The sequence below is a fragment of the Trachurus japonicus genome, chromosome 7 (assembly GCF_045865225.1).
Source record: "Trachurus japonicus isolate A0001 chromosome 7, Traja_1.0".
Taxonomy (NCBI): domain Eukaryota; kingdom Metazoa; phylum Chordata; class Actinopteri; order Carangiformes; family Carangidae; genus Trachurus; species Trachurus japonicus.
Window position 1 is genome coordinate 32,221,974 of NC_140913.1, and position 20,864 is coordinate 32,242,837.

General features: G+C 39.1%; 1 protein-coding gene across 2 annotated transcripts in view; it reads left to right on the forward strand.

Moving 5' to 3' along the window:
- Positions 1-19,204, forward strand: part of LOC146985140 (arf-GAP with coiled-coil, ANK repeat and PH domain-containing protein 3-like) — a 103,017-nt gene extending 83,813 nt beyond the window's left edge. The window contains exons 16-25 of one of the 2 annotated variants that reach the window (XM_085782894.1): positions 3,350-3,419; positions 3,697-3,791; positions 4,570-4,787; positions 8,208-8,297; positions 8,455-8,556; positions 9,177-9,403; positions 9,859-9,968; positions 10,862-10,972; positions 11,701-11,762; positions 18,705-19,204. In XM_085782894.1, the coding sequence (XP_085639020.1) occupies positions 3,350-3,419; positions 3,697-3,791; positions 4,570-4,787; positions 8,208-8,297; positions 8,455-8,556; positions 9,177-9,403; positions 9,859-9,968; positions 10,862-10,972; positions 11,701-11,762; positions 18,705-18,811 (1,192 nt within the window). In that variant the 3' untranslated portion in view covers positions 18,812-19,204. The remainder of the gene's footprint in view (positions 1-3,349; positions 3,420-3,696; positions 3,792-4,569; positions 4,788-8,207; positions 8,298-8,454; positions 8,557-9,176; positions 9,404-9,858; positions 9,969-10,861; positions 10,973-11,700; positions 11,763-18,704) is intronic. The other variant, XM_085782893.1, reaches the window with a different exon arrangement.
- The last annotated feature ends 1,660 nt before the right edge of the window (positions 19,205-20,864 follow it).

The following is a 20,864-nucleotide window of genomic DNA, read 5'->3' on the forward strand; positions in this document are numbered from 1 at the left end:
TACCATTTACATAGGAAAAACCTCATAATAACAACAAGTAACACACAGCAGCAATGGCATCAAACAAAACAATTGCACATAGCAAAATAAGGTAACTGTCTAACAACTGAGCCTGCAGTTGGTATTATTGCTGTAATGTTGTTCTTCTCTGCATATTCTGAATATATTTTGGTAATTAGGAGGCACTTTTGCACTTGTAAAGCTTCTATGCCGGGAACTAAGATGCTCCAACGACGTCTCGTTGCCGTGTGCAACTGTGTTATTATGACAATGACAATAAAGTATAAAGCTTCTAGCAGCTCCCGATATTAAGTAAAAGATATACAATATGTGACTTTTAAAATTGCAAATACTGCTTTTCTATCCAGTGTTAAAACCAGAACACAGAAAGATATTTTTGAGTGGAGCAGATCTTTAAATATTCCTGACGTCTCCTCCCATCTTTAAAAAACTAGGTCACATCTCACCGTTTCCTCAGCACAGTCCTGTAAAATGGAAGTTGAATGTGACTTGCACAACATTTAAAGTCTCATTCCTCTAGTTTATATCACTGCATTGTCAATATTTTTAAGTATTGGTTTAGTATTTACATTTTTAAACTTAATTTAGTCATAATAATGATTAGTTGCACGGTGAAATAAAAGCAACAGAGAGACAAACGTGTTGTTGTGAAGAGAAGGATCTGGATTCTTCTTCTCGGCCATGTGCTGCGTCGAAGGTTTTTGGCCGTGAAAACAGGAAGTGATGCCAGGAAGGCGTCTGCACCTGTTACTGTACCTGTTACCTGCTGCTGCCGAGGCCGCTGTGCACGTGCCAGCATACACACACACACACACACACACACACACACACACACACTGCTGAGAGGATTAAAGTGCAGGTTGGATCAGTCGAGCTTCTGACTGAGAGTTTTTTTGTTTTGTTTTTTTCATTGAGGGAAGTAAGAACGGTTGACTTCACTGTCACGTGACGTCCTGGTGAATATGATGTCATCATGCAAATCAGTGCAACACACACACACTTAAAGGACCAACATGTGATGTACAGTAACTGGACTTAAAGGGATAGTTCAACATTTTGGCAAGTTGGCCCATTGCCATAATCCCTATAGTCATAGCAGTAGGTTCGTTACCTTTAATTGTCGGTGCAAGCTGTTTTTAGAACGGCGGGGCAGAGTCGTGAGCTGCTCAGAGCTACGCTACGGAGGCTAATGGGATTTCTTGGGTTTTTTTCTCATCAAACTCATCAAATACACAATCCAACAACTCCACAACGCTCTGGTGGACAAGTTGTGACCTGCACATTCACCACGCTATGAGATAATAACAGAACGTTACCAGACAGAGTTGTTTTAGAGGGAAATGCAGAGACTGCTTGATGAAAAACTGTCCCTGAAGGCAACGCACATCAGCAGTTTTACATGAATTTCCCTCTAAAACAACTCTGTCTGGTAACGTTGTGTTATTATCTCATAGCGTGGTGAATGTGCAGGTCACAACTTGTCCACCAGAGCGTTGTGGAGTTGTTGGATTGTGTATTTGATGAGTTTGATGAGGGAAACCAAGAAATCCCATGAGCCTCCGTAGCGTAGCTCTGAGCAGCTCACGGCTCTGCTCCGCCGTTCTAAAAACAGCTTGCACCGACAATTAAAGGTAACGAACCTACTGCTATGACTATAGGGATTATGGCAATGGGCCAATTTGCCAAAATGTTGAACTATCCCTTTAAGTCCAGTTACATCACATGTTGGTTTCTGTGTGTGTGTGTGTGTGTGTGTGTGTGTGTGTGTGTGTGTGTTCAGGCTAACCCCAGTGGGGAAATAAAACCCCTCAGGAGTTGTGTGTGTTATATTTAAATTACAATTATCACAGCTTATGTAATCGCAGACCCCATTTTTCTGTGTGTGTGTGTGTGTGTGTGTGTGTGTGTGTGTTGAATATTCATGTCTCGTCCTCTCGTTACAAACGAAGGACAGAAACACTGTCAGTTTTTGGGGGTTTTTTTGTTGGGAGGTTTTTTTCTGCTGTGTCCTTGTTGCTAGGTAACCAGACAGCGTCATCACTGGAACTTAGTGATTTGCATCACATTAGCAGCGACACACACACACACACACGCATCCACACCCCGCCCACCCTCAGGATAAAACTCTGGTGATTTTTTTTTAGTTTCCTGCAGTGAATTCAAACCAGGTCAGCTCACAGCAGCAGCAGCGCAGACACACACACACACACACACACACACACACACACACACACACACACACACACACACACACACACACACCAGAGTCATGGATGGATTATCAGGAAATTGGCCCCTGGGTACAGACAAGTGAAGGGCCCTCACACACACACACACAATACACCCAGAATGAAATAGACACTAAACATTATAGAAGGAGCTTTGTTGTTATTTTATATTTCTACGTCTCTGTGGTCGTCTTGTGTTTCCTTGCAGTTGTTTTGCATTTGTTTCTCTTGGTTTAGTGGCTCTGTTTCTTTGTAGTGATAATTGTGCATCCCTCTGCAGTCATTTTATCTCCTTGTGTAGCCTAATTGTTTTGTGCCCGTTTGAGGCCGTTTTGTTTCTTGCTTTGTGTTTCGTCGTGACTTGTGGTCATTTTGAGTTTCTTTACATTCGTTTTGCATCTTTGTTTTTGTGTTCCTAATCTATACAAGAACGAATCTCCTTGTTGTTTACAACTACTTCCGGGTAGAAAACCAGCACGTAATTTGAATGAGAACAGTAGTAACGAACGAGACTTTATATGTAGCTAAGCTAACATCAGGACGTCATGTTGTCATGTTGTAACTAAGATATCCACTGGAGAAAATATTTTTTCATGGACTGTTTATTGAGTCACTGAGTTATTAAAGTTAAACAGGCCCTGTTAATCTATGATAACCATGACTAATTACAAAAACGTGCACACAGAAATAGTAATGTTTGTCCAGTCATTGGTTTTATAAACTTTACAAACATCAGATTAGTCTAAACGGTGATATAGTGACATGAAAAATGAGATAGGTGAAACTCTCATCCGTCACTATTGTTCTCATGCTGGTTTTCTACCCGGAAGTGTACAACAAAGGCGATTCGTTCTATACTCATTAGTATTACATGTATTTAGTTGTTTAGGTTATTTTTGTGTTATCTTTTGTCTGCCAAACAATAAACATGAACAGTCACTTCACTCTGAGGCCCCAGGAGCCTCCTGACCTCCATCCATGATCTTTGTTTTCTTGTGCTGGACGAGATCTGCTGCTTTCAAGTCAAGTTGTTCTTCCACTGTTGCCTTTAATTTTTTTGATGGAGGATCATAAATTGCCTTTTTTTGTTGTTGTTGCAGGAGTCTTGGGGTTCACTGTTCGAAGGTTCGATCGCTCACACTGGACTCATGGGAACCAGAGTTATTAAAGGTAGTTTGTCCTGATGAATGAAATAGACAATTATTGTGATGTTGAGTCGTTAAGTGGTTGTTAATGCATTTAAAGAAGACATATTTAAGACATATTTAAAAAATACTGGATGGAGGAGAAGAAGAAAGCTGCAGCTAGCTGTCAGATAGCTTAGCTTAGCTTAGCATAAAGAACCTTGTTGTTTTCACATTTAGATTTAACAAACAAGATATAAAATGTGAAGTAGTGAGGGTTTACAGGTGCAGATGCATTAATATCACATCTCTTGTCTTTGTAGTTGATGTGTGAACTTGGAAACAGCGTCATCAACCACATCTATGAAGGATCGTACCAGGAACAAGGTCTGAAGAAACCAGTGCCCTCCAGCTCAAGGTGGGAGTTAAACCTAAACTACAGTTCACGGACAAATCGCCTTGCTGTTTACAACTACTTCTGGGTAACAGTTAGAAAACTAGCATGAGAACAATAGTGACGAACGAGAGTTTCGCTATATCTAATTTTTCATATCGCCGTTTAGACTAATCTGATGTTTGTAAAGTTTATAAAACCAATGATTGTACAAACATTACTATTTATGTGTGCACATTTTTGTAATTAGTCATGGTTATCATAGATTAGCTGGGCTAACGGTTAGCTACCTGTTTAACTTTAATAACTCAGTGACTCAATAAACGGTCCATGAAAAAATATTTTCTCCAGCGGATATCTTAGTTACAACATGACTGAGCTAACTGGAGTAGTTTCATGTCGTGTCCGACAACGGGAGGGTTTTAACAGCTGACGTCCTGATGTTAGCTTAGCTATCGTTAGCTGTCCCTGTCAGCTGAGCCACTGATGCTTTCTCGACACTGTGACTCCCCCAAACTGAATAAATACACATAGCAACACAAAACACACACACAGAAATAGTAATGTTTCTTCAATCATCTCAGATTTGTCTAAACGGTGATAGGACGTGAAAAATATGATATCTAAACTCTCGTTCGTTACTATTGATCTCATTCAAATTACGTGCTGGTTTTCTACCCGGAAGTAGAATGTAAACAACAAGGCGTTTCAGTCTATACAGAAACGGTCATATTAGTTATTTAAGTTTATTACTTTTCAAACACTAAACTCTTGTGGTGTGTCGTCGTCGTCTGGTCTGCAGGCAGGAGAAAGAAGCCTGGATCAAGGCCAAGTACGTGGAGAAGAAGTTCCTGAAGAAGCTCGGCTCCACGGAGATCCTCATCAACGGAGAGAGGAAGCCGGAGCGGCGCTGGAGCGTGAAGAAGTGTCGGAGGCACAACAGCGCCACCACCGTGTCCAAAGCACGACGGAGATACCGACAGGAGCCCGGCAGCACTTCGCCCTCTACCCTCTCCTCCGGTACGTCACCTCCTCTTCTTGTTTTAGCTTCAGCTTCAGCTTCTCATTTCTCAGCTTTAAGTTTCAATCTTTATCATTAGTGTGACTGCTGGAAGCAGTCACACTATTGTTCTTCTGTTTGGCCATTTTCTTCCGCCTTTTTACGGTCTTCTTCTAGTCCTTCATACTTTGTGCTATTTCAACAATTCATATATCAAAACGTGCAGCTTTTTTTGAACTTTATCGGCATTACTTTTCTCTTTTTAACTATTTATACTTTTTCAATTATTTAACTTTTTCTGATTTTTTTCAGCTTTATAATGGGTGTGTGTTGCGTCTAACGAGCAGAGCTAGAGTGGTGCTAGAGTGGAGAGAGGCACAAAAACATTCTAGAGTTTTTCTGGCTAAACTGTCAGCATGGCCACAAATTAAACTCTAGACAAATTATTTTCTCCAGTTTTGTAGCCACACTTGTCTTCTGGCTAAAATTCTGGTCAAAAATGCAAAGAGACTTAGATAATAATTTAAAATATTTTTTAAATGCAGCCAGGGAGCTCTCTGCTCCCATTCAGCTCAATGCATTTTTTTCATAGCAGCAGGAGAAGGAGCTCAACTTTGTAACTTGCTGTTAAGTGCTTTTTAATTCATTTTAATTCACCAAAAAATAGTCACAGGTCACAAAAAAGTCCTCTTCTTACTTGGTGTGGCTAATTTATACTAATTTCTTTTTATTTTAAGCATCATTGAAAAATCTCACATTCATCAAAGTCTCAACCTCTCTTCTTTACAACTCCACTGTAGTGTAGGGGCTAGGGTGGCTGTTTGCCAACCCTAAGGTCACTGGTTCGAATCCAAGGGATGAACTCTTGTTATGTTATGTTGAATTCTGCTCTCCTCCCCCGCCTTCAATTGGTTACAGGTGTTTGTTATCTCCTTGATTACTCGTACCAGTTTGCAGCACATCATCACATTACAATGAATGACAACAGTCTTGAAAGCAGTGTGCTCTCTGTAGCCGAGTGGCAGAGTAAAGGCTTAGTGATCATATGGTCATGGGTGCGATTCCTGCCTCAGTCATTTCACATCATTGCTTGACTTTTGATTCCAATTATTCAGCTGTCATTGGACAGTCTTTGATTCCTCATAGTATAAAGCTCATTGTAACTCAGGTTCTCTGTGGCCATATGGTTAGTGTGTTAGGTGTTGTGCTATTTCAACAATTCATATATCAAAAGCTTTTTTTGAACTTTATCGGCATTACTTTTCTCTTTTTAACTATTTATACTTTTTAAAATATTTAACTTTTTCTGCAAATTAAACTCTAGACAAATTATTTTCTCCAGTTTTGTAGCCACACTTGTCTTCTGGCTAAAATTCTGGTCAAAAATGCAAAGAGACTTAGATAATAATTTTAAATATTTTTTAAATGCAGCCAGGGAGCTCTCTGCTCTCATTCAGCCCAATGCTGAGAGTTCTCCACAACTCTGTCTGTAGTCCAGTTGGTAAGGTGGCCGCTTGCCAACCCCAAGGTCACTAGTTCGAATCCAGGCTGAGCAATCTTGTTATGTGATGTTGAATTCTGCTCCCCTCCCCCACCCTCAATTGGTTACAGGTGTTCGTTAAGAGACGCATTAATTGCTTCTGCCACCGTTGCAGCACATCATCACATTACAATGGCAACATGCTTATGTCTGTGCTCTCTGTGGCGAAGTGGCAGAGTACAGGTTTATTGATCATGAGGTCATGGGTTCGATTCCTTACTTTTTTTTTAAGCAGAAGCCAGTGATCCTCTTATCAAAGGTTTTCTTCACCCCTCACATACTGTCTCTGTCTGTAGCCTAGTGGTTAGCTTGCTGGTCTGGAGACCTGAAGGTTGCTGGTTCAAATCTTGCCTCAACAACAATTATAGTGAATTATTTTCCCAGTTGTCCTCTGTTGACTTCTGATAACTTGCTTCATGTTGAAACTGCTGCTCTCAGCCTGCTGCTCTCAGCCTGAAATTCTAAGTCATTCAAGCTTGACTCTCAAGCTTTCTTGATGTTGACAGTGTGCAGATCATTAACAGACAACAGTCTCTGCAACTGTGTGTGCACCGTGGCCTAGAGGCAGAGTGGAAGTCTAATGACCATGAGGTTGTGGGTTTGATTCCGACCTTGGTCAAACATTTGTATGGTGATCACTGCTTGCATTATTTGCTAATTCTGCAACAGCGTTCAGTTGCTATCAGCAGTCACACCATTTCCATTCTTGGAAATGCTTTTTCTAGTTCATCATACTCTTGAAATAATTTGGCACAAAACTGTACAGAATGTCTTTATCTCTCTCGCTTTTGTTTTATATCATTTTATATCTTTATATTTGCACATTTTTCTACTTTTTTTTTTTTTTTTACCTTAAAGGAACAGTTCACCAAAAAATGAAATTCAGTCATTAGTGACTCACCCTCATGCTGATGAATACTCCGGAGTAGTTTTTTATTCCTCAAAGTGCATCTGGAGACCCGGGAGGCCGGTTCGTAGTCCAACGAAAACTTTATATGAGAGTCAGTAGCGCCCGACACAAAAACGTCCATAAAACTACACAAAAACCATTTAATATTCCTCCACACTGCTCGTCCGCTGCAATCCAAGTGTCCTGAAGGGAGATAGTCCAGAGTTTACTGGAAACAATGTCATTTAGGACATTTTTACAGCCTAAACAGTCCTGTATTGAATTTGCCTGGTGCATGCTTTCGCGTTCGCACGTGTGAACGTCAGACCCGCAATCCAGGACTGTTTAGGCTGTAAAAATGTCCTAAATGACGTCGTTTCCAGTAAACTCTGGACTATATCCATTCATGACACTTGGATTGCAGTGGACGAGCAGTGTGGAGGAATATTAAATGGTTTTTGTGTAGTTTTATGGACGTTTTTGTGTCGGGCCCTATTACTCTCATATAAAGTTTTCGTTGGACTAGGAATCGGCCTCCCGGGTCTCCAGATGCACTTTGAGGAATAAAAAACGATCTACTTTGGTGAACTATTCCTTTAATGTTAGATCGCTGCTGTAACAACCAAATCTCCCATGTGTGGGATGAATAAACAGTCTTATGTCTTACAGTATTTACACCTGTATTACAGCCAAGCCAACAGGGAGCAGACTGTACTTTCTCCCTGTCAGAGTCATAACTTTGTTAAATCTGGTCACACAGACGTGATATAACAGAATGTTTTTTGAGTCAGATGATGGAAAATATCTTCAAAACAAAGGTGAGTGTTGTGTCAACAACTTTCTGGCTGCTAGGTTTTTCAGAAAGTGCTCGTTATCTTCTTTTAAATGAAGATCAGGTGCTCTGAGACTTAAATCTAATGTTGATACATGAGAGACACAAACTCAGGCTCAGCTGAGGTTTTGTTTTTTTCCTCTGGTTTCCTCACTCTGTCTCTTTCTTGTGTGTCACAGCTGCTGCGAAGTTCAGACGAGACTCTCTGTTCTGTCCCGACGAGCTGGACTCTCTCTTCTCCTACTTCGATACGGGATCTGGGCCTCGAAGTAAGTGACCTGTCACATGGTGCTGCATCATTCACCACACCCTGCACCAGCCTCTAAAAGCTGCACAGAGACGTTGTGTTGAAGCCTGAAGGAGATGGGTGTAACTGTAACTGTAAGTGTAACTGTAACTAACGTGTCCATGTGGTGGCGTCTGCTGGTCCGGCAGGTCTGAGCAGTGACAGCGGCTTGGGAGGCAGCACCGACGGCAGCACAGACATCCTGGTGTTTGGCTCCGTGGTGGACAGCGTCACAGAGGAGGGTGAGTTCCCTTTTTATACTAATCATATGTAGTGAAATTCATTTGCATTTTCGTAAAAGTACGATTGACATTAACAATCTATGTAATTTTACAGTACAAGTTTTTAAAGGCCGTTTCCTCAAAATGAGTTTTTCCTCAGACTCTGAGCTAGAAATCACCACTTCAGCAGCACTTACAGACACCAAACCTTCCAGTTTGATCCCTTTCTATATTCTGAAGGTTTTTTACAGAGGGGATTGTTGATATATCATTCAAAGCCTGATTTATACAACATTTTATTCCTAAAAACAGGGCGAAATTTGATTTTTTTTAGGGCTGGTGACAGTATTTTCTCATTTACAGAGTGATAAAAAGAGATATCCAAGATCCTCCTCTGTGAAAACTTCTGACTCTCATGTGTCAACAAAATAAAACAAGAATTTTGAAAGTGGCTTTATCCATTTTTCAGATTTCTGTTCTGGAAATATACAGTATGCAAATGAGTGCATATTTCATTAGATATTGCTTACTTGGGAAGTTTCATTGTGATATCTGTTATTTAAAATGTTTTACCCTATTCACCTGCAGTGTCTTCATTTACATGTGTCTCACGCTGCTGTTTCTCTTCTACTTCCTGTCAGAGTGCGAGGTGTCCGAGGACTCGAGCGGTGAAGCCGAGCTGGAGGCCGAACCGGAGACGTCCGACCCCGAGGACGTCCGGGACCTTCATCCCGGCGCGCTGCTCTACAAAGCCTCCAAGGCCCGAAACCTTCCCGTCATGGCCGAGGCGCTGGCTCACGGCGCCGACGTCAACCTGGTGAACGACGAGGACGAAGGGAAGACGCCGCTCATCCAGGGCGTGATCGGGGTCAGTCTTTTTTTTTTTTTTTAAAGGGACAACGAGGAGTTTTGGAAAAGCGAAGTGTTTTCACACTACTACAGACTCATGTTTTCATTCATCAAGAATTAAAGTCAGAGGTTCGAAGACGATCACATACCGTCGTAGTTCCGACCATAAACGGCGATTCGGTGGCGTTATTCTCATGACTCGCCACGAAACCGAAAGTAAAGAAACGCTGGTCGGCTCGCCCAGCATCTCCGCCACCGCTAATAATGACAAAATAACGATAGAGACAAAACGATATATTTATCGAAAATGGGCCCTTTAACAAGTGTGGGTAGCGTAGATTCATCCACATTAACGTGAGACTTTTTTATAACCAAATAGAAACTCCTCGTTGTCCCTTTAACAGCAGTGTGTTGTTGTTGTTGGTGTCGTCAGTGCTGAACCGACCGGTGCCGTTTCTTTTTTTATTATTTCAGGGTTCGCTGATCGCCTGCGAGTTCCTGCTGCAGAACGCTGCTGACGTCAACCAGAGAGACGCCAGAGGGAGGGGCCCGCTGCACCACGCCACGTATCTGGGACACACAGGGTGAGTCATGATGAGGCAGAAAGAGACTGTTCTCCTCAGTCTGCATTTTAATCAGCTCATCATCAACTAACACACTTTTCAATAAGAAACACATGAAACACAAGAAACACACGCTCCACGAGGTTTGTTCCTTCAAATAACGTCTGTAGTTATACTCAGTAGTTTATAAAAGTGTTACCTGCTCTTCACCGACCTGAGATAACACCTGGGTGATGAACATAGTGAAGCATTTAAAGGGATAGTTCAACATTTTTGGCAAATTGGTCCATTGCCATAATCCCTATAGTCTTAGCAGTAGGTTTGTTCCCTTTAATTGTCGGTGCAAGCTATTTTTAGAACGGCGGAGCAGAGCCGTGAGCTGCTCAGAGCTACGCTTGGTTTCCCTCATCAAACTCATCAAATACACAATCCAACAACTCCAAAACAGTTGTGACCTGCACATTCACCACGCTATGAGATAATAACACAACGTTACCAGACAGAGTTGTTTTAGAGGGAAATTCATGCAAAACCGTTGATGCACGTTGCCTTCAGGGACAGTTTTTCAAGAAAGCAGTCTCTGTATTTACCTCTAAAACAACTCTGTCTGGTAACGTTCTGTTATTATCTCATAGCGTGGTGAATGTGCTGTCCTTCAGTCTGATTATTGACCACAACATTTGTCTTGTTTTTGCTCATTTCTGACAACACAACTCGAAATTTTGCAGCATGAATGTCTCCAATGCATCTCACTTGCAACACTCACGTGAGCAGCTTCACAGAGAAACGTATTATGAGTTTTGAAAGCAGATGAAAATGTTATTGTATTGCATTGCCTGTTGTCTGCAGCTGCTTCTCTACACACAGAACTTTGAAATGGTTGATTAACCTCAGTGTTTCCTGTGTGTTTCCAGGCAGGTGTGTTTATTCCTCAAAAGAGGAGCTACGCAGAACGACGGCGACGAGGACGGACACGACCCTCTGAGCATCGCCGTCCAACAGGCCAATGCCGACATCGTCACACTGTACGTTCACTTCATTTACACACATACTGTACTTTCATCCTAGTTATTTGTCTTCTTTTCCAGACTTAAAAGGATAGTTCACCCAAAATTGAAATTTCACTCATTATCTACTCACCCTCATGTGGACTAAGGGCTGGGAGAAGTTTCAGAGTCCTCCGTGGCTTCTCTGAGTTACAGGGGGTCTCAGCGTAGCAGTGCATGTCCATATAACGGTTGCAAATGGATACCACTTTTCTTCGTAACAAAAAGACACACCAAAAAACATACGAATACCTCCATGCTGCTCGTATGTAATGTCCATCTTGTATTGAAGCCCCGAAATGCGAAATTGTCCAAATCTCGCGCGATTTGGACAAACCAGGAAGAGGAGCTTCCGCTACAAACAAGCTTGAAATATAGACTTATTTAATTTTTTTCTGAACAATTTCGCATTTCGGGGCTTCAATACAAGACGGACATTACATACAAGCAGCATGAAGGTATTTGGATGTTTTTTGGTGTGTCTTTTTGTTACGAAGAAAAGTGGTATCCATTTGCAACTGTAATATGGACATGCAGTGCTGCACGAAGCCCCGCTGTAACTCAGAGAAGGCACGGAGGACTCTGAAACTTCTCCCAGCCCTTAGTCCACATGAGGGTGAGTAGAAAATGAGTGAAATTTTTTAATTTTGGGTGAACTATCCCTTTAATGATTGTTTTTTAACACTCTTTTTCCTTCTGCCCTCCAGGCTGCGTCTGGCCAGGATGAACGAGGAGATGCGGGAATCCGAGGGACCCTTCGGTCAACCAGGTCAATACCCAACCAGCAGCCCCACTGAGCAGCAGTATAAGAAATGCATTCAGGAGTTCATCTGCCTCCACATAGCAGAGTGTTAGAGTCAGGGGTAGAAAATACAGTGCAGGGGGTGCCAAGAGACATTTAACAGAGAAACCTGTGGAGGATCTTTGTTTCCTTCACTCGTTCTTCTCACCTTATTTACTTATTCACCGTATCAGATCCATCCAGATTATTCCCAGCGTTCCCTCTTCCCCAGCACCGTCTGTCCTCGTCAGACCCCCAACCCCTCACCCCCCCCACTCAGGACCACACACAAACTCAGTGTTAACCTCCTCTCAGTGATGTCACATTTAAAGCGACTGACTTTTTGCCAAAAAAAAATACAACAACAAAAAAAGTAGTGAGATCCAATCAGACGTGAGAAACCACTGCCAGGGACGAGCTCACAGCTTCTTTTTTAAACGATCATACAGCAGTAATAATCAATAGATCGTCAATAAAGTCCATCAGCTACGACGGAGTATTAGGGCCACATTGACAAATAAAAAAATCACAAACTTTGTCGTAAATGTACGACTATATTATCGTAATGTTATGACTTTTTTCTCGTAGGAAATGTACGACTTATTCTCGTACATTTACGACTTTATTCTCGTAAATTTACGACTTTATTCTCGTAAATGTACGACTTTATTCTCGCAATGTTATGACTTTTTTCTCATAGGAAATGTACGACTTTATTCTCGTAAATTTACGACTTTATTCTCGTAATTTTATGACTTTTTTCTCGTAGGAAATGTACGACTTATTCTCGAACATTTACAACTTTATTCTCGTAAATTTACGACTTTATTCTTACAATGTTATGACTTTTTTCTCGTAGGAAATGTACGACTTTATTCACGTAAATTTACAAGAATGAAGTCGTAAATTTACTTTATTCTCATAATGTTATGACTTTTTTCTCGTAGGAAATGTACGACTTATTCTTGACATTTACGACTTTATTCTCGTAAATTTATGACTTTATTCTCGTAATGTTATGACTTTTGTCTCGTAGGAAATGTACAACTTTATTCTCGTAAATTTACGACTTTATTCTTGAAAGTCTGTGTTTTTTTTCGCAATGTGGCCCTAACTGTACGTTCACACCAAAAGTTTCCAAAGCGTCAAAAACGCCGGAAGTCAATTCATTTTCAATGAGAGCCCAGCAACACTGAGCGTCCAAAGCGTCAACAGGCGTCGCCGCGCTGCCAAAGCGGCTGAAAATATTTGCCGTTTTGGGAGCTGTCTTGTCTGACGCCCACCCTCAAGCGTTTTTGACGCTTTGGAAGCTTTTGGTGTGAACGCACAGTAATACTCCGTCGTAATCAGCAGTGTATCTGGGATCAAGTTTTCTAACGGGGACAGGGTGTCTGAACCAAAGATCCTTCTTCAACAGCTCGTTGATCCCAAAAGCTCCAGGTTTTAATTTCACCGTCGTGTTGTTGTAAAGTGGGAGGAGGAAGTAAAAGGCCCATTTATTCTTTATCACAGACACTGTTACATGACTTTTAATGTTGGATGAAGAAATATCTCTGTTTGTGCTGGGGTTGAAGTTAACTACAACTCCCATGGTGCATTTGGTAACACTTTATTATAACTACACACTATTAAGCATTAGTTAAGCATTAATGAATACTGAATTCTTCATTTATAATGCATGAATACTCATTAGTATGTAGTTTATAAATACAGTTAGTGCTTATCAATGATGAGCAAAACATTTTTAACTTTATAAACTACATACTAATGAGTATCCATGTGTTATAAATGATGAATTCAGTATTTAATGCTTAATAGTGTATACTTATTATAAAGTGTTACCGTGTATTTCAGAAAGAAACATCCAACATCCAATCACAGAACAGGAAAAGTTAACTTTTAAACCTGAGGAGTGCTGAAGTTGATTTTTCTTGTACTCAACAACTTAAGTGGCAAAAGTGTCCATAGTACCTCCATCTGGCTTCTTCTCCATGGCAACAGCAGCTAAGGTTCATGGGTAATGTAGTACTCAAGCTAATCACCATATCAAGATGGTAGGATTTATAAAAAAAACAACAAAAAAGTTTAATTAAAAGAGGAGTCGTGTGATTCAGTGTGAAGACAGAGTTTAAATGGGGAAAACAGAACTGGAAACTGGTTCCTCCCGGTTCACAGCTTCTTTCTAACCGTGAGTTTTAGGATCGAGGCCAAACAGACGAGTAAATCTGCTCATCTGAGCTGTTTTTAACCTGAGGATCTGTCGCCATGTGACCGCAGGTGGTGGAAATCTTTTAGGTTTTAATTTATGGAAACTGTGAAGCTGCGATAACTGTGACTGAGAGCAAATGATCCTGAGGTCATTTCTCTGTGTTGATGTAGAGAAGCTTGATTTAAAAAGCGAATTTATGCACTTTTTTCTTACCAACGGTGATTTTAAAATTTTCTTTTTTGCGCCTATGTCTCCGTTTTACCGTCATTTTATTTCTCTTCTTTTGTTTTTATTTATGACAAAAATCCCAGAGCAATAGTGCAATGATTATTTCAGTACAGATAATCTGTATTTTTTGTATTATGTTTGACAACAATGCAGATGGTATTTTTTTAAGCTGGATATATTTTGTTAGATTTTATTTCGCTGTGCACACTCACACACAGTGCCAGTATTATATTCTCATGATGAGAAAAGCGAGCCGATACTCCACAGTCTCATTATAGATAAAAACTTGGAGTAACTCTGCAGTGAAAAAAGCTGCAGCAGGAAGATTGACAATTTTGATAATTCACACTGACATTGTATTACTGTATATACAGTATTTGTATGTTAAAAACGTTTGTTTATTATGGTAATATAATGTATTATGATTAGGCCTATATTATATTATATTAGATTTGTTCTTTGGTTATAGTGCATGGGTGGCTACTGCTCAGGTCTTCTAAGCCCTGTTGCTTTTGTTTACTTCTGTACCCAGTGTATGTGAATATTTGACATTTAGTATTGTTGAATAACGTTAATATCCATATTATATATACATAAATATATATATATATATATACTGCCAAATCATGACAACAGTGCATGACTGAATCAATAGATTGGATACATTGGCCGGATCATGTTGGTGCAAAATAGCTTGATGACAATGAACATGGCAGCTAGACTTTGGCCCCAAACTGTTTTCAATGACCAGATTTAAGATTTTAATTTTTTTTTTTTTAATTTTTTCGGTCACTCACAGTAAATAACAGTGATCAGAATGAGCTGTAGACGACTGTTGGATAAAAAAAAAACCCTGTTGTTATCTGAGGCTGAAAACAGCCAGTGAGCGATTTTATTTCCCCAAAGATGTTTTTGCTCGTCTTTCCAAAACGCTATTTGACTGTTTGGGTTTAGTTTTTACACCAAAGACCAGAGAGCCACCATTTTCTTTTTCTCGTAGCAGGCCATGTGTTTAAAAAAAAAAAAAAAAAAAAAAAAATCTTGATCTTTAAGGGACTGTAGACAAATTATTTTGGTGAGGAACATAGTTTAGCTGGTGAAGTAAACTGCTCTGAAGATCTTGTTAGATCCTATTTATTAGACCATTTGTTTACAATTTTAGTTTCTTACATACATCATTAAATTTAATAAAGAGACGCTAACGTGATGATAACTGTCAGTTGGTGCCCATTTGTGGAGTTTATACAATACAAGTTCATACAATGCAAAATACATTGAAATTATATTATATACTGTATACTGTATATACCGTAAATTCTCAAATAAAAGCCGAGTCTCAAATAGACTCTGGTCTCCTGTACTCGGCCTTGGAAAATATGGAAAATATATTATATTTTCCATTTTTGCTGAGCAGGCGTTTTGTTCTGGATTAAATAAAAGCCTGTCCCATTTAGACGCCTCACTCTAATATAAGACGGGACATTTCGGCGGTTGAAGCAAATAAAATCCTGGGTTTCTATTGGAGAATTTACGGTATTATTTTATTATACAATAAAAATGGATAGTGCTTATGATAGCTATTACAGTTAGATTAAATGATTTAACATACATTTAGCATTTTTAATGAAAAAAAATGAATTTATTAAGCCCACATCTCCCTCCTTGATAATTTTTCATACAGTCCCTAATTTGTATTTTCCCAACATGTTGGTTGGAGCCTTTTAAAGGAAGCAGCGACAGAAGAAAGGTCATCTCACTCGTTCTCCTTGTTTCTTGTCAGTGATGAGAGTCGACGCACTTTGAAACACACTTAATCTTAATCTTAATCTTAACCCAGCCTTTTTTTTTACTATTATTTAGTGCAGTACTTTAAAAAAAGAAAAAAAAAGAGAAATCACAGGAGATGAATGATGTCAACACAAACCAAACAATCATTTACATTGAAGCCACTGAATGATTACGTCCTGTACAGTATAATGTGTCTACAGCGCGTGAGTCGGTGCGTTGACTGTTATGTGTGTATGTGTGTGTGTGTGTGTGTGTGTGTGTGTATATAAACTAAAAACTATTAACACTTTAACTGCTTGCTTCTTACATGCAATTTTTAACTCTGTTGTATTTTTTCTCTCTGACTGTTACCTGTACAATTTTTTCAAATATTGTAAGAGAGCGTTTGTCTCTGAATATACGGTACCTGTGCATATTAACACTTAACTGCTACCTATGTTGGTTTGTTTGTTGTTTTTTTTGTTTAATAACTCCTTTCCAGTGTCGGATAAATGATACTGACAATAAATGGAAGATGTGACTAAAAACTAACCTCTCCCTTTGCTTCTGTGCTTCGTTTCTCTTTTTCTCTTCATCTAACAGAATTAACAAACATCTAACTTTCTGATTAAGTATTTCTAATATTATAACATATTTATTGTGTAAACTATGACAACGTATTTCCAAGTAGTACAGAAAGTGTTTTTTATCGATCTATCTAAACACAAAGATTGCAGGTTTCATTTATGCCACTGGTTCTTTCATCCTCCAAAATGACAAAGTAGAAAATGTCCTCACAGAAATTTTGAGAGTGCCTTTGTGTGCATTGCCAAAGTACGATCTCCGTCAACATGGGAATCGAACCAATGACCTTAAAGGGATAGTTCAACATTTTGGCAAATTGGCCCATTGCCATAATCCCTATAGTCATAGCAGTAGGTTTGTTAGCTTTAATTGTCGGTGCAGGCTATTTTTAGAACGGCGGAGCAGAGCCGCGAGCCGCTCAGAGCTACGCTACGGAGGCTCATGGGATTTCTTGGTTTCCCTCATCAAACTCATCAAATACACAATCCAAGTTTGTAAAACTAGATCTAATTCAAAGTCTCGCGCGAGACCCAAGTTGACGCGCTCGGTGTGTTTACATGCAGTCGGAAGCTTCCGTTTGTGTCATCAACACAGGAATATCAACTCTTGACTTGCTTGAAGTAAATGAACTTCTCGGTGCATGTTTGAGTCGCCATCTGACGCTGTCTGTGGAAAAAAATTGTGGTTTTGAGGGATGTAAACAGCCTAAGCAGTGGAACTTCAATCCACTCCCATTCATCGCTGCCGTGGCGATGCGGGGACAGACACAACTACCGCAAAACAGGAGCAATTAAACTGAAAATCTTCAGATTCCTTCTTTTAGACCTAAAATGTTAGGAACATACAGCCCCGAGTTGAATTTGCCCGGAATTGTCCTTTAAAACAAAGTACTGGAAAGAAACTCACATATCTGTAGTAGCTAAGGTTTGAACTCACTGATCCCTCCCTGTTTTCTCTCTCTCTCTCTCTCACACACACACACACACAGAGGGAAAAGCAGGAATGTTCATTCCCTTTTTTTAATTAGCCGAGCCTGGGAGCTCTCATGGGACACAAAAGAGTTCAACTGCTTTTGTTGAGCCTGTAGATTCAGTGGTTTCCATGGCCACAAGAAAAGTAAAGGCTCAGTATCTGGAAAGTTAAGAGAGGGAAGTTTCACGGAGCCTCGGCCTGGTTTGGTTTGTTTTGTTGGATTTTTTTTTTTTTTGCCTCTCCATTCATCAGCCTCTCCTCTTTCTCTCTCTCTCTCTCTCTCTCTCTCTGGGCTGCTGTGCCATGTCTGTTTTTCTTCTTGTGTGTATTTCATATAAAAGATGTTTTGACTCTTCACAGGCCGAGCCAGACTTTTCAGTCAGGGCCCTTAAAAAAAAAACAAAAAAAAAATCACATTTCAAAGAAAAAACACTTGAACGGCCTCCAAAGTATCTCTGTGTGAGGAATAAGAAACATTTATCAAGTTACTTATTGCATCAAGATCAATAGAAATATCTATATATAAGTGATTAATCAATTTAATAATTAATAAAGCAAGACATGCAAAATATTTAGTGGTTCCAGGCTCTCGGTCAGATGTGACGGTTTGATCTATTTCTTTATTGATCAGACATAAACAAGACACAGACGCGATATCTGCTATACTGTATTTAAAGAATCTGTCCTTTTACTTAGTTTTACTATTAATATACAGTCATTTTTTCTTTTATTCCACTCATTTACACCTGATCGGTTCATAGGGATGAAATAATCCAATACAATCCACTTTATTTAGATACAGTAGCACATTTTCAAAACTTAAAAGTTTACCAAAAGTGCTGCACGGTGACTAACATAAAGGAAACAGAGTACAAAATGTAATAAGAAAGATTAAAATGAAAAAATAATAAAGAAAATAAACTTTAAAAAAAAGTAATAGCCATAAAAGTACAGACAAATTACTGTAAAATGACAATAAAAAGACATACAATAACAGAGGTCACACAACTTTAATGCTGAGTTAAAACCCAGAGAATAAAAAGTTTTAAGATGCGATTAAATAAAAAGGAAATTAGCAAGAATAGAAATATAATCCTCCTGCAAGATGTCGTGCTATTGATATTATACCATTATTCTCATCATCATCTCCTCTGGTTTTCTTCCATCAGGCGACGCCACCTATCTCGACATCTTCCGAGAGTTTTCCCACATGGCCTCCCACAACCCGGAGAAGCTGAAGCGAAGGAGTGTTCACTTCCGACACTCCTTCAGGTAGTTAACGTCGCCTCTGCACCTGATGAACCAACAAAACATCAAATACTTGACAAGTGCAGAAGCCACTTTCCACTTCACTACAGTCACACACATGTTCAACATCCTGAAGGAGAATCCTGATAATATTAAAAAAAAACACTTTTAATGCCACGTAAAACCACGCAATCGTCCTTTAAAGTGCATTAAAAGTGAGGAAAACGTTATATTTTTGAGATGCTGTTGTTCATTATGATTCAGTGTTGAGAAGAGCTGCATTGAATCTGCAGGAGTCTTGTGCTGTTCTCAGATCAGACTTTTATTTTGATAGGATTTTTGTTCAATGAGGATTTGCTGGTCTTTTCCTCTTATATAAATAAATATAGCGTCGCTTTTGTACAGTATAAGATTTAACTTTTTGATAGAAAAAATACATCAAGCACTTGTTCTGTTGCTTTTTCTTTTTATGTATAAATTGTTTTTGGTTTTTTGCTTCGTTGTCTCATTCATTCAGTGTCTGATCATTGAAGGAATTTCATCATAAATGAGTTTTCCTGTATGTGTAATGCATGCATTTACTCCCATTATATTACATTACTTAAACTTGAATTCTGCTTTGTTGTATGGATAGTGTCATATCGTCATTAGTTATCATCACCAATCCAACATCTTGAACTCGCAGTGTTATTTTCTCCTGTTGAGCAGTTTATTTTGATTATGAATGTGTGTTTTTTGCATCGACTATGCTGGTATAGTCTTTATAATGTTTTTTTTTTTTTTGTCTAAGTATATTTTGCAGTACCACTATGAAATGCAGTGCTTGTGTTACTGTGTACATGCTGTAGATGCAAAAATGCTAATATATCTGAACGAACAGGAGAATTGATGAACAATGGACTGAAATAAACGTTGTCTGTGTTTACAAATGAGCAGCAGGAAGAGACTCTTCATCATTACTCCTCCTCCTCCTCCTCCTCTGCAGCAGACACCAGTGCCCCCTTGTGTTGAAATGTGAGACCACAGGCATCATCATACATGTGAAACATTATAAACAAGAGTTTATCACACTTTATTGTGATTTAAATCTGTTTTATATGACTAGTGGGTATTGTAATCCTCACCAGCATCAAACTGAGAAATTAGAAAAGTTCTTGTCAGGAATGATGTCTGATTTGAGGAGATGTTCACACACAGAAGTATAAACTCATTTCAGTATCTACAGTATATTTAATAACACAAGGTCAGTGAGTTTAAAGGTGACCGAACAAGTAAATATATAATTTAATTACCCTACATTTTCAGTATTTGTACAACTTAATAGTAACAATTGTTGACGTAAAAATACAAATACAAAAAGGTAAATATATTTCATTACAAATACCAATTTTTAATGCTACTTATTAAGCTGCCGTATCCATACACAAACTCAGTCCCCTGACAAATGGCCCATGTGTAAACAGTATTTCACTAGCTGGTCCAGTAGCAGCTGGTTTATCTTCTTCGTAAACTGTCAGGAACTTAAACTTCCAAAGGGTCACAAGATTATCATGGGATTATTAATGGGAGAGAGAGAGAGAAAACAAAAACAAGAAACAAACAAAGTTCTGTTGTTTAAAATAAACTTAACAAGTTTAGAGTGGAAATCTCTTTTTAGTTAATTGCTAACAGAGACCTAAAACATGACAAGAAGCCTAATGGGTCAAAACAGTCAGAGAGGCAGGGATCACATTTGATAGTAACTGTAATAACTACGTATACCACATTTACTATATTATATTATATTATATTTTATTATATTATATAGTGTTATGTTATGTTATGTTATGTTATGTTATGTTATGTTATGTTATGTTATGTTATGTTATGTTATGTTATGTTATGTTATGTTATGTTATGTTACGTTATATCATATTGTATTATATTATATTATAGAGTTTATTTTTCATATTATCATGGAGGCGCAGTGTTTCAGTAAACAGTGACACATGTTGACACCATACAGACGATCTTTGACGTCTGTCGGTCACGTCCGTCTCGCCGTCGCTGACGTCATCGCGGTAGGGAGTACGTTACGTTAC